Genomic DNA, 14,288 nt, shown 5'->3' with positions numbered 1-14,288 from the left:
TTTTTTTTCTTTTTAAGATTTTATTTATTTATTTGTCAGAGAGAGAGCGAGCGAGAGTGAGCATAGGCAGACAGAGTGGAAAGCAGAGTCAGAGGGAGAAGCAGACTCCCTGTGGAGCAAGGAGCCCAATGTGGGACTCGATCCCAGGACGCCGGGATCATGACCTGAGCCGAAGGCAGCTGCTTAACCAACTGAGCCACCCAGGCGTCCCAAGAAGAAATGACTCTTGAAAGAGAAAGCAGTCAGACCAAGGGTCCTGTTTTGAATTAAAGAACAGGACTATTTTCTCAACCTTGAGCTTGGGTAGGGAGTCTGGGTGGCTCAGTTGCATTGGGAGTCTGCCTTCCACTCCGGTCATGATCCCAGGGTTCTAGGATCAACCCCCATGTGGGGCTTCCTGCTCAGTGGGGAGCTTGCTTCTCCCTCTCCTCCCTCTGTTGCTCTCCCTGCTTGTGCTCACACTGTCTCTCTGTCAAATAAATAAATAAAATTAAAAACAACAAAAAAAGAAACCTTGAACTTGGAGCAAGCAGGATGGATAACAAAGAGTGAATGTGAATTACAAAGCTGCCAAGTTTGTAAGGCTAGGTGATGGCCCCTAAGTCAGCTCTGCCAAGTTTTCAGAGACTCCTGTTCTAGGCATTAGGCCCATAAAAGATTCGGGGGGTGGGGGTAGTTAACTAAATGTTACTGTAAAAATCTCAGCAAACATTCGTATGTTTCCTGGCCAACTGTTTCAGTGAGAGCAAGCTTATTATCTAAGTAAGTGTATAGTTCATCTGCCTCTAGAAATCAGATTCGGATTTCAAAATAAACACAAGGCTGATTCTTGGTTTTTGAATTCTGTTTTAGATTCTCTCCTTTGTATAATTGTTTTGCCAACATTAGCATGTCCTTTAACTTAAAATTTAAGCTAACAGGGACTGTAGACAAAATGATAATCATTTCCAAAATTAAGTCATTGTTTTAAAGGAAGTAGTAGTAAAATTAAAATCCTTGTTTGGTCTGCATGCATAAATTATTAAACTCAAAATATTGTTAAGGTTTTTCTGTTTGTTTTAATTGATTCATGTTTGGGAATTGAGATTTTTTTTTTTTTCATGTAAAAATAGGGATTACAGCTTTCTCAGAAAACTGGAAGATCTAGCACGTTAGCCAAAGCTAATTAGCCCCCACCTCCTTTTATAAATGCCTTACATTGTGTAGTTTGCCACCTGAGCTCTACAACAGTCTTAAACAAATTTCTGGTATTTGGGCACCTGTGATACTGTTACTCATGTATGTGTTAAAATACAGTTTTCAAGTGTCATGAACACGTACAGTCAGTCCTTTTCTTGTTCCATTTTTAATGGTTGCTTTGTACGGATGCCCCCTGATTTATTTAATCCATAGGTTGTGCACTCAACACCTTCAGTATCACAAACAACATTGCAGGGGCACCTGGATGGCTCAGTCTGTTAAGCGTCTGCTTTCGGCTTAGGTCATGATCTCAGGGTCCCGGATCAAACCCACATCGGGCTCCCTGCTCACTGGGAAGTCTGCTTCTCACTCTTCCTTTACCCTCCACTCGTGTATATGCATGTACTCTCTCTCCCCCTCTCTCTCAAATAAATAAATAAAATTTTTTTAAAGAAATATTGCAGTGAGCCTCCTTATACATGTGTCTTCATAATATTCCCAGTTGTTTTCTCAGGATAAATCCCTAGAAATTGAATTGTTGGCCCAGAGAATATACGTGATTTTAAAGCTGTTAGTGTATATTTCTGGAATAATTTTCAGAGTGGTTGTGCTATTTTAGACTCCACAGCAGCAAAGGAATCGACTTATTCCCCTAAACTTTGCCAACATCAGAGGTACCTCTTATTTTTAGTCTTCACCATTTTGGTGGTGGGAAACAGCCTGTTAATAAGTTTCTCTTCCTTAGGTGATAGCCAATTAATCTGCTGTCCTGTGTCGTACATATTTTTCCCATTTTGTTTGCCTCTCAGCTTTGGGGTTTGTGTGTTTTCTTATGCTAACTTTTTAAGTGGTCTTTGATTCTTTAGAACCAACCAGAAAAGATAGATTCCACCTATCTTCTAGTGTATTTAAGTCTTTAATGCTGGAAATCCATTATGAGATATATAGAGATTTTTCTCTTTCTTAATTCCTAAAATTATTAGCTTGGCAATGTTTATTGAATGATCAGAGAATATTTTTTAAATCAAATACTAAAAAAACTTATTTCAGTTTACATTTTCCCACTTTGGATTTAAGGTTTAAAAAAAAAATTTTTTTTTTAACATTTTACATATTTATGTGTGCAGAGGGGGAGTGGCAGGCTGTGGTGGGGAAGCAGACTCCCCACTGACTCTGATGCAGGACTGGATCCCAGGACCCTGGGATCATGACCTGAGCCAAAAGCAAACACTGAGCCACCCAGGCATCCCATAAAGTGATTTACTTTCATGAAAATAAGCATAGTAGTGACTGAACTCATGAAATCAAATTGACTTCATGGGCTCTCAAGCTTCTTCCTATTAATGGTGTCAAAGAAAAGGGAATGACATTACCTTGTCTTTTTTCTCTCTAGAGTATCGAGATCGTTATGATTCAGATCGATACCGCGATGGGTATCGGGATGGGTATCGTGATGCCCCACGCCGAGATATGGATCGATACGGGGGCCGGGATCGCTATGATGACCGAGGCAGCAGAGACTACGACAGAGGTCATTACAAAACACAGCCAAGTGAAATTGCTGTCTTTCAAGAACCCCTTTCTTGCCTTTGTTCCCTCCAGTGTGATGATCATAATTTGGAATATATTTACAGGCTACGATTCCAGGATAGGCAGTGGCAGAAGAGCATTTGGTAGTGGGTACCGTAGGGATGACGACTACAGAGGAGGTGGGGACCGCTATGAAGACAGATACGACAGACGAGACGATCGGTCATGGAGCTCCAGAGATGATTACTCTCGGGATGACTATAGGCGTGATGATAGAGGTAATCATTTCTTTTGCTTACTAATAGAGCAGACTACCGGAGAAACTGATTAGAAAATTATCAGTTATGTCTCAAACCCCTTAAGTGGGTTTTAGAAACAGGATGGGATTTATATGTTATAAAAGGTGTGGCAGAGCACAGCAAAAAGACCACAGGACAAAGGTGACCTAATGGAAATAGAGCAAAGTCGAGTTCTTCTAAGTTGCCTTAGCATAGAGATTTTTCAGTTAAAATTGATGGAATATACAGACGAGAAAAGGAGAACATTTGCCACATGGTCTCCTAGGCAGTGATTGGCACAGCAGGATTAAAAACTGAATGTTGGTGATTTCGGTGCCATTACTCCACAGTCATTGTTAATTAACGGTGAGGTGTCAGCATACCTCTTCTTAAATTAAGTCCCTCGTGTTTTAACATTTATAGAAAACTATTGTGTTACAAACCTCCAAAAGTATCAATAAATGGCTGATACTTGCATCTGACTTCATTAGTATCATCCAAAAACTAAGATGTCTGACCCAGTTTTTCTCTTCAATTATTTTTAGCAGCGTGCCTAGCCTTAACATCTCAATGTTAGCCCTATGCACCAAGTATTTTTTTTTTTAATAAAACTTCAATTTATTTTTAAAGCATTGCTGTCATTGCTGTTAGCAGTTTCTCTCTTCCCATGCTGCATCCTAGAAATACTAACACTGAGCATTTACTCTGCACCAGCAGTGAGCTAAGTGCTCTCACGGGTATCACAGTCTTTTTTTAGATTTTATTTATTTATTTGAGAGGGAGAGGGAGCACAAGCAGGGGAAGGGGCAGAGGAAGAAGAAGAAACATATGTTCCCCACTGAGCGGGGAGCCCTATTTGGGGCTCCATCCCAGGACCCCAGGATCATGACCCAAGCTGAAGGCGGACACTTGACTGACTGAGCCACCAAGGTGCCCCACAGATACTATACAGTCTTGAGAATTCTATCTGGTATAGATAATGTTTTTCCTTCCCACTTTACTAGAGAGAAAAGTGGAGTTCTGCGTGTGGACTTTGAGTCTCCTTGACTCGTGACCTTTTCCTCTCTCATCATTCTTTCCTCCCTCAGTAACTGCACACCTCATCTCTCTTTTCCAGTGATCCTGCCCTGCGCCTCCTCTGTGATCTGCCCCCTCAGCTCCAGAGTCACTGCCACTGTTTTATCCAGACCTCATTGCTATACCCACATTACTGGCAAATTTCCCTGACTCATTCTGTCTTCACACTAGCACAGATTGTCTTTTGAGAACAAGAGCTAATTAGATTATTTTGCTCCTATTCTCCACGGCCTGAAAGATAGCCATTTGTCTGTGCCCCCGACATACAGGGGTCTTCACTCTTCTGCCTACAGTTTACGTCTTTAGTGCTACCTACCATTAGGTGCTTGCTAAGTTTTCTAGACTTTAAGGAGTTCCCATTTTGAAGCCTTCACAAGCTTCTCCAAACAGCCCCAGTCTAAGAACTTCCAGGGGGCATAAATCTGTTCTGTAGAGCTTAGCATACTGTGTTCTTTTTTTTTTATTCTGATCCTCCCATTAAATTGTGCTCCTTGCAGGCAGGAACTAAAAACTACCCAACTGTCATATATCTGGCCTTAGCGCAGTATTTGTAATGTAGGTGCTCGTCATTTTTTGAGTAGCTAAAACAAACAGAAATTATCTGAGGAAGAAAAAAAGACGTTATGTGTACTATAGTGGGAGGAACATAGAGTTGGTTTGACAATACAGATTTCATCCTTTGGTCTTCCAAATATTAGGTGTATGTCTTAAATGAGTTACTCTTTTTTTTTTTTTTTTTTTTTTTAATTATTTATTTATTTATTTATTTGACAGAGAGAAATCACAAGTAGATGGAGAGGCAGGCAGAGAGAGAGAGAAAGAGGGAAGCAGGCTCCCTGCTGAGCAGAGAGCCCGATACGGGACTCGATCCCAGGACCCTGAGATCATGACCTGAGCCGAAGGCAGCGGCTTAACCCACTGAGCCACCCAGGCGCCCCTGAGTTACTCTTTCTGATCCCCAGTTTTACCCTATAAAAGAGGAGTTAATGGGCCCTTCGCAAACTTACACATATTAAAAGTGGATCTCCGGGGTGGGGGTGGGTCCTGATTGGCTCAGTTGACAGAGCATGCAGCTCTTGATCTCAGGGTTCTGGGTTCGAGCCCCTCATAGGATATAGAGATTACTTAAATCCTTTTTTTAAAAAAGCTGTATCGGGACGCCTGGGTGGCTCAGTTGGTTAAGCAGCTGCCTTTGGCTCAGGTCATGATCCCAGCGTCCTGGGATCGAGTCCCACATCAGGCTGCTTGCTCAGCAGGGAGCCTGCTTCTCCCTCTGCCTCTGCCTGCCATTCCGTCTGCCTGTGCTCGCTACCCCCCCCCCGATAAATAAAATATTTAAAAAAAAATAAAAAATAAAAAAGCTGTATCTCAGAAGTTTTATATAAATTGCCAGCTTAAAACCCTTACTGAGGGGCACCTGGCTGGCTCAGTGGTTTAAGCCTCTGCCTTTGGCTTAGGTCATGATCTCAGGATGGTGGGATCAAGCCCCCACATCGGACTCTGCTCAGCAGGGAGCCTTCTTCCCCCACCTCCTCCTCTATCTGCCTCTCTGCCTGCTTGTGATTTCTGTCTGTCAAATAAATAAATACAATCTTTAAAAAGAAAAAAAAACCCTTACCGAAATTTAAATTTTGGGGTGCATGGGTGGCTCAGTTAAGGATCTGTCTTTGGTTCAGATCATGATCCTGGGGTCCTGGGATTGAACCCCTTTGCAGGCTCCCTGCTTGGTGGGGAGCCCACTTCTCCCTCTCCGTCTGTTAATCCCCCTGCTTTTGCTCTCTGGCTCTCTCTCCCTGTCAAGTCAATGAATAAAATCTTTAACATACCTGTATTTTAAAAATATAAATCTTGTGGTGCTTGGGTGGCTCAGTGGGTTAAGCCTCTGCCTTCAGCCCAGGTCATGATCTCAGGATCCTGGGATCGAACCCCATATCGGGCTCTCTGCTCAGCAGGAAGCCCGTTTCCCCCTCTCCCTCTGCCTACCTCTCTGCCTACTTCTGCTTGCCCTGTATGTCAAATAAATAAAATGTTTTTTTAAATAAATAAAAAAATAAAAATTGTAAATCTTGCTAAAAGATCCTCTTTTTGCAGATACATGTATGTGTTCCATAGTACAAGTATAAAGACCTGCATGGAAGTGATAAGCCCCAGATTTGAGCATAGTGGTTATGAGAGGACAGAACACAGCTAGGCATGTCATGAGGGGAAAGATCCTCAGGAGCCTTCTGTGTGGATTTTAGGATGTTTTATTACTTAAGCCAGGTGGATGGTTGGGACATGTAGGTTTTATCTTGTTTATCTTTTGTATGTCTGAATTATTTAGGATAAACACTGATTTTGAGAAATACGATTCCGTTGAAACACTAAGGTTTATCTTGATTCTGACAGCTTGGATCCAAGAGGAAATCAGATTCCTTTAGCGTTTACATCAGCTGTTCAGTGCTTTGTGAATCACTGTCAGATTCACATTCTACACAGAGACAAGTGTGTAGGAACTAGTCTTCCCCATGATACTGTCATGAGCCCTTCTTAGCCTCCAGAAGTAGTCCATCTTCCAGACCACATTTTGACCAAGATACTTTCAGAAGCTTATCATAATTGGACATTCTTGCAGGTAGTACTAGTTGTGGTGACTCACCGTGTGTGTAATACAAGTGTTTACCTTTCCCAGTCTCCCCTTCAGTGTCGCGCTGCCTCATGGGTATGGTAGTGGAGAGACTGACTGTTCTTGGCTGTGTTGGCTAGGCCAGTACTGCGAATCCCATGCGGCATTTTCTTAGACCCGTGTCTGGGCATCTGGCTTTGAGCCATCAACTTCTGGTGATTTTGAAAAACTGTTACTTAGAGTTTTATTTAACTTAGGTCCCCCTCAAAGACCCAAACTGAATCTAAAGCCTCGGAGTACACCTAAGGAAGATGATTCCTCTGCTAGCACCTCCCAGTCCAGTCGAGCGGCCTCTATCTTTGGAGGGGCAAAGCCTGTTGACACAGCTGCTAGAGAGCGAGAAGTAGAAGAGCGGCTGCAGAAGGAGCAGGAGAAGCTGCAGCGCCAGCTGGATGAGCCAAAACTAGACCGTCGGCCCCGGGAGAGGTGAGGTTCTCCTCGATTATGGCTTTCCTGCCTGGGGGTGGAGTGGCTCCTCCTGGTGGGCGGGGCAGCGCATCCTTAGGGCACCCTTGGGAAATTCATGCAGGTGTTGCTGGTTGTCACTTACTAGCAGTTAGTGTACATGGGCTGGGCCGCTAGGGGCGCTGCAGTATATGGACAGTCACACCTGATGAGTTCGTTGCCTGGCCTTAGCAGTATTTAAAAGGGCTTAAACGGCCTTAACTTATGGCAGGTAAAAATTGGTAGTGATTTAATATAGGAGTGTGAAAATTATGGCTTGTTCCTTTTTTATAAATATAGTTTATCTGACTCAGTAAGAAAAAAATTGCCAAATCTGGCTTTAGTGTATGGAGTAAAATCCCACCATGGTGAGGTTAGTGGATGTGCCTCCTGCCCAGTTTACTGGGGTAGAGTAGAGAGAAAATGTTTTCACTCGTGTTACACATCAACTATAAGATATTTTTCATTTAATTTTACTTGGGTGTATGTTAAAGGAGTCATTACTGAAGTGTTTGTTATTAAAAGGTGGAATTGGATCCAGTAGGGTAGAAACCTCTTGTAATAATACTCTGAAAAGTGGCCTAGTTTTGAGTGGCTTGTAGAGTTGGGTTACCAGTCAGGGTAAGGCTGTAGGTTATATAGGAGAATATTCTTAACCGTGGTTGGTCCTTGAAGTGTTTAGAGCCAAAGTATCTTAATGTCGGCAGCTTTCAGATGGTTTGAGAAAGAGAGACAGGATGTGCACACCAACCCCACCCATAAACACAGCGTGGTAGAATATTAGTTATAGTTATTGAGGAGTCAGCATGGGTCCAGGGTGGCCTTGATTGAGCTGGACATAAGTTGTTTTCTATTTTTTAAATCTTTGTACAGACACCCAAGCTGGCGAAGTGAAGAGACTCAGGAACGAGAACGGTCCAGGACAGGAAGTGAGTCATCTCAGACTGGGACCTCGGCCACATCTGGCAGAAGTAAGTCAGACCAGGGTGGGTATCGTGTTATTGCCCCTTTCCATAAACGAGCCGTAACCAAATTACGCAGAGACTTTAGGGTTTTAAATTGAGTCATGGAAGCTTTATTTGGATTAGCATAGATTGATCAGAATGTCACGTGTCCTGGTCTGAAAAATCTGACATGAGCACCAGAAGAGACTTAGGTGATCTGTTTAATAATCTTCCACTGAAGAGTATACTTGACTATTAGGTTTGTCCCTTTCTTTTATGTCATGATGTTCCAGAGTTTTCTTTAGAACGGTCACCGTCACATAGCACTCTCACCAGCCCTTTTGGATGTCAACATATGACCAGAGCAATGTCTCAAGCGATGATCTTCTGCTCTTGATCCTTCCTTCCTTCCTTCCTTGAATTTATCATTTGTCACAAACATGTTTAGTGTTTTTGGGAACCAAGTGATTAAATCATAACACCTCCCTTCCCTTATTGTGAACCAGTGTTTTTTAAGTTCTTTCTTCCCACCTCTAAATTGATTTGTACTTAAGCATTTCACTTTTTTTTTTTTTTTTTTTTAAGATTTTACTTATTTATTTGACAGAGATCACAAGTAGGCAGACAGGCCGCAGAGAGAGAGAGGGAAGGAAGCAGGCTCCCTGCTGAGCAGGGACCCCGATGCAGGGATCGATCCCAGGACCCTGAGATCGTGACCTGAGCCGAAGGCAGAGGCTTAACCCACTGAGCCACCCAGGCGCCCCTGTACTTGAGCATTTCAAAGCATGACTCTGGGCTGAGAGGATTTAAAAATTCATCCAGGTGTTTTAGAAGGTTTCTGGAAATTATTCATACTGGGGTAGCCTTTTAGTAACAGGATGGTAATGCCTCTGTTTGTAGCCAGGTGAGAGTGTGATGGTTGGGTTGATTATGTACTTGAGGAGGCTGCACAAAGAACTGGGCAAGTTTTGAGGAGACACTTGGTGCCCTTAAAAAAGAAGTATGTTCTGGGTTTTTTTGTAAATGTGTATCTGTGTGCATGTGTTTGTGTTGAGCCTCCAAATTGAAGTTTGATCAGTGGTTCCTGGGGTTGGAGGTTCATCAGAGGTCCTCTTCCACAGAGGATACATACTCTCCAAGTACAGACATTTTAACAGTGCGCTGAAAACGTGGAAAGACTGTAATCCTAAAATAGAGTACTCATTCCTAGGAGAGGTCAGGTGGCTCTCCTTGGAGAGCCATGATTTTTCCTCTTTTTCTTGAATCAGTAAAAAATGTTACTTTTCTCAACGTGACATTTAGTAACCACCGATTTGGGGATAATTTCATCTTTTGGGCCCCAGATACAGGTCTGTATTTAAGAATAATGGTGAAAAGAGGTCAGCTTAGGTGTGAACCATTTTCCATTCTCTTGAGATCCTGAATAGATGTTGTTTAATAGCTTTTCCTAATAAGGCAGCCTTCCTATTCTGACTTCACAGATGCACGAAGGAGAGAGAGTGAAAAGTCTCTAGAAAATGAAGCACCCAGTAAAGAGGAAGACTGTCACTCTCCAACTTCCAAGCCTCCCAAATCTGAACAGCCTCTGAAGGTAATGCCAGCCCCTCCGCCAAAGGAGAATGCTTGGGTGAAGCGAAGTTCCAACCCTCCTGCTCGATCGCAGAGCTCAGACACAGAGCAGCCATCCCCTACCAGGTGAGTCAGTTTGGGAGCAGAACAGTTGCTTAGCTGTAGAATCTTAAACATGGTGATGTCATAATGGAAAGGGCCCTAGCTGTTGACCTTACAGCATCTTTTTAAGTTATGCTATCTTTGCTCTTAGTTCAGAATCATTGGTGTGCTGGAGGAGGCTCATTGAAGCCATTATTCAGTTTTCTAGAGTTCTGATAACTGGTTGACATCTACTCGAAATCTGCAGATCAGTAATCAGGAGTTGCTGCTGCCACAGTTCGCAGCATGGCTTTGGGGGTCCATTTACTTCCCTAAGTATTAGGATTCTTCTTTGTAAAATAGTAATACTCCCCTTGCATGCATGGTGATCCTACAGGACATCATCGTACTTCGTGAGTGTTCACATAATTGCTTTCATTGTTGTCTTTCCTGTATTTTAATGTTCCACAATGTTAAGTATGTATTTTGGGTTCTCTGTAAAGTTTACTATTTGGAGAATGATTATACATTTCTTTTCTGTTCCTTCCCTAAGACTGATGAATATAATTACATGTTTTCCTTCTAGTGGTGGGGGGAAAGTAGTTCCAGCTCAACCACCTGAGGAAGGACCAGCAAGGAGAGGTAAGACCAACAGGAAGTCAGTGTTTCACGTAGCTAGAGGCCTCAAAAAAGGCCTGTAGGGGTCTCATGAAATGCAGAACTCTAGTGTAATTTTGCACCTGTTTTTGTGTTTAAGATTCTTAGACTATCTGCTCTTTCTTACCAGTAGAGGGCAGGAGTGGTCTCTTTGGAGAAGGGCATGGTGCCCTGCCCTTTCCTGGTAGAACATTTCTTTAAAAGGGGAAAAAAAGAATCGGAAGGAAATTAACATGCTCCATCCAGATTAGAAATGTCACCATCTCTAAGGCCAAGGTCACTACACAGCATCACAGTTCTTCATTTCCACTTTGCTGTTAATGATGGCATAACCCTACTGTGGAACTTTTTAGTGGGTCTTATTTGGGGGCGGGGGAACGTGGGAAGAAGGTTTTGGGAAGAAAATCTGGGTTGGGGTGAGGCTGAATTTCCCTCGGTACAAACGGGCATGCTTTTCTGCAGCTGAAGGGATACCTAGGGCAAAGAGAGTGGTTACTTGTTTTTCATTTATTTTTGTGTCTCCACTTAAGCAGATGAAAACAAAGTAGATGGGGTGAGTGTCCCAAAAGGCCAAAGTGGGAACTCCAGCCGTGGCCCAGGAGACGGAGGGAACAAGGACCACTGGAAGGAGTCAGATAGGTATGAGTGTTCTCTCATCATTTGTAATCTTTCATCTAATGCTAGGTACATGTGTCTTTGTAGTTAAGTTATTCTTGGTCCTCCAAGTGTTGCCAGATCTCCTGCTATAAACAAAGGAAAGTCAACCAATATGGACAGTTAAAGTTCTAAGAATCTAGAAACGAAAGTCCGGATAACAAGGACTGCTGACTGGAGGTACCTATTCAGTGCCTCCCGGCTACCTGTGGGAGTTGGGACAGTCCTCTCCTAAAGTTGTGGTTTTACCCTTACGCCTCTGCAGGAAAGATGGCAAAAAGGATCAAGACTCCCGATCTGCACCTGAGCCAAAGAAACCTGAAGAAAATCCAGCTTCCGTAAGTGTTGGGTGCTTGCTCATGTCTGCCCTTGAACTCTATGTTCGGGGCTCCCAGGGAGTGGTGAGGAGTCAGGCACTGCTGTTTGTTCAAGATAGCAAATGCACCTGTTACCGTTTTCTCCCTTTCGTGCCTCTCATCCCCTCTCAGAGATGAAAGGTGGTGGAGGGACTTCAGTAAGAGTACATGGGCCTCTGAGCCACTCACCCTAGCTACTCTACAGTGGGAGATGCTGAGTGAGTGAGTGAATTAGTGAGTGTGGCCTGGGCTGTCCCCTCCATTTTGCCCAAGTAGCTGTATGCTCTTTCTTGGGTTTTGATGTGAGAATTCAAGGCCTTGGTGATTTTTTTCCCTCTTGTCTATTCCAGAAGTTCAGTTCTGCAAGCAAGTATGCTGCTCTCTCTGTTGATGGCGAAGATGAGAACGAGGGAGACGATTACACCGAATAGACCTCTGCATCCTGTGCTTTCTCCTAGTCTCTCCACCCTGGAACATTCGAGAGCAAATCAAACCTCTATCCAGACAAGACAATAAAACTCACCATCTCCTGGAGACCTTTCTTAACTTTTTTTTAAAAAAACAAAAAAACAAAAAACAAAATGAAATGAAATTCTTTTGCATGCTGCTGCAGCCTTTAAAGTATTGAACTAACTGGAGAATCGCCAATGTAGCCAGAGAGAAAGAGACGTACAGCTTTTCATGGGAAGGTTGTGCGTTTTTGCGACACATGCAGTTGCCTGTGTGATTAGTACCTGGGGTCTTCCATTTAGCAGAATGGCAGTGACAGCGATGCAGTGTCTGGAACCTGGTTGAGCAGTAGGGCAGGCTTAAGGAAGAGTGTGAGATTTCTACCTTTTCATTCTTATGATCCTGTTGTGGCATATATGAATTCTCAAACATTATCTGAATAAATTTTCCATCCTTGGAAAGGTAGGTTTAGTCTCTGAAGTTCTAGTCTCTAGGAGGCTGCCTGCCCCTCCTCTTTCTTAATTCGGAGTTCCTGGGGCTCCCTGGGGGGATTCCTTCATTTTTACCCCCCAGGGGGGTAGTTGGGAGTGAGTCTCTGGACCACTAAAGAACAGGACTGCTTGGTGACCAAAATACGCAGGAAAGTGGTAGTTTGAAAAGAGGCTATGGGAAAGGGACTAATTATTTTGCACCAATGATTGGGGGGAAATGGCATGACCTCCAGTGAACACTGGAGCAGGAAGCATTTCAGGATCATGGGAATTCCCAAGTCTTTACTGTGTCCTGGTTTTGCCCTTTCTTAAACACTATCCTTTCTGGAAGTTCACATATATCCACAGTCTGTTGAAATCTTGAAGCTTTGAAAATGTAGGCTCTCCTCCTGGTCTCCTATCCTCATGCTACTCTTTGCTGTTAGCTCCCCCAAAGCAGCTTCTGCTTGAACCACACACCTGACCTGGGCTTTCTCTGTCCACCCCAGGGAGCAGAAGCAAATAAGGAATCACAGGCTCTTCTCCAGCAAATCTTGGCTCTTTCGTGTCTTTTGGGCTCTCACTCCTTTTCCTCCATTCCTGCTTCGATTTGACTCCTGTTACACCTCAGAAAACTGGAATTAATGGTCTTGGGTGGTGAGTGAGGGTGGAAAATAGGGACACTGTGAGCTGTTCTTACAACCTTGATGGGGGGCTTTTGGTTTTCTTAAGTTTGTCTTCTCCACTGAAATTCCATACCAGTGTTTGGATTTATAATGTGGCCTCAACCAATGTGTGGTTTTTGGTGGTTTTGAGGGGGTTTTTTGTTTTCTTAAGCTTCCCTTGAAAGAACAACTAATAATGGGAGAGAACTGTTTAACAAGGTCCTGGTTTCTGTTGTACCACAAGAGCTTAACTTCCCTCCTTTTATGCACACCTTTGTACTGTCAGCCCAGGGGACGGTGTCCTTACGACCGGCAGAGAAATGACACCTTGGTCTCCTGTTCGCGAGCCCTTCTCCCATCAGTCCTAGGTTAGACCCTGCCCTTCCCAGCAGACGTGTCAGTGGAGTGCTGCAGCAGTGAGCTAATGAGTCCTTTACCCCGTGGACATAAAAAGACTGACCAAGTGAAGTAACTTTAAATAATTGGCTTGGATTGGCCAGTAGCCAGGAAGTGGATTTTAGAGAAATACCCAAGGCTGAAAGGGGTTGGTGTTCTGTTGTTGTTGTTGGGTTTTTTGTTTCAATACCATTGAAAAGGTAGGTTTTGCCCTCTTTGGGTCTACTCCTTCCAAATGGTTGTATCCAAAAAAGCTGTTTTTTCCCACTCCCCTCCTGCCCCCCGTTTCCATAGAAACGGGTTCTGTCCCGCTCCTTAATACATGTAAAATTTGTACAAAATATCTTCTATGAAAATGATTTGTAATCTGTAGACTTAATACCTGGGAGATCTCTTGAGATGTAAAATCCCATCCTTTGGGTTGTGGGCTTTTTTTTTTTGTTTGGTTTTCTCCAAATAAATCTGATCTTTAAAGTTCACCTTAATGCTGAAATTCTTTTAACCATATACCTGTGCCTTTCTGTTGCCTCCCCACCCCCATCTCTCTGGTCCTGTCTGCATGAGTCTGTTCTGTGCAAGAACAGAGGGCGGGGTTACCAAGGGAAGCTAGGTTTATTGAGGCCCAAGAACTGGGAATTTGCACCCACTCCCCTCCAGCTTTTTTGTCTGGTGTTAACATTTAATACTTGATATCTGCTCCGCCCTTCAGCAGCCTGGAGAGGTTCTGCCTCTGCTTTCCAGGCTACTCAGCACGGGAATGGAATGACCTTGACAAGCTGTGCTGGGTTATAACTGAGACCCCTTTTCTCCTAATTTCTTTTATTTTTCTTTAATCAGGTTTTTTACTGTTCACAGCAAGTTGCCTGTTTGGGG

At 43.4% G+C, this 14,288-nt stretch overlaps 1 protein-coding gene across 4 annotated transcripts in view; it reads left to right on the top strand.

The window, feature by feature from the left end:
* Positions 1-13,894, top strand: part of EIF4B (eukaryotic translation initiation factor 4B) — a 32,209-nt gene extending 18,315 nt beyond the window's left edge. The window contains exons 7-15 of one of the 4 annotated variants that reach the window (XM_045073405.1): positions 2,573-2,710; positions 2,814-2,987; positions 6,927-7,155; positions 8,047-8,159; positions 9,599-9,812; positions 10,354-10,409; positions 10,955-11,063; positions 11,344-11,416; positions 11,785-13,894. In XM_045073405.1, the coding sequence (XP_044929340.1) occupies positions 2,573-2,710; positions 2,814-2,987; positions 6,927-7,155; positions 8,047-8,159; positions 9,599-9,812; positions 10,354-10,409; positions 10,955-11,063; positions 11,344-11,416; positions 11,785-11,865 (1,187 nt within the window). In that variant the 3' untranslated portion in view covers positions 11,866-13,894. The remainder of the gene's footprint in view (positions 1-2,572; positions 2,711-2,813; positions 2,988-6,926; positions 7,156-8,046; positions 8,160-9,598; positions 9,813-10,353; positions 10,410-10,954; positions 11,064-11,343; positions 11,417-11,784) is intronic. The other 3 variants (XM_004774667.3, XM_045073406.1, XM_004774668.3) reach the window with 3 other exon arrangements.
* The last annotated feature ends 394 nt before the right edge of the window (positions 13,895-14,288 follow it).

Source organism: Mustela putorius, unplaced genomic scaffold, assembly GCF_011764305.1.
Source record: "Mustela putorius furo isolate JIRA1106 unplaced genomic scaffold, ASM1176430v1.1 tig00537227_pilon_pilon_pilon, whole genome shotgun sequence".
Classification (NCBI taxonomy): Eukaryota; Metazoa; Chordata; class Mammalia; order Carnivora; family Mustelidae; genus Mustela; species Mustela putorius.
This window is presented reverse-complemented; position numbering and strand designations above follow the sequence as displayed.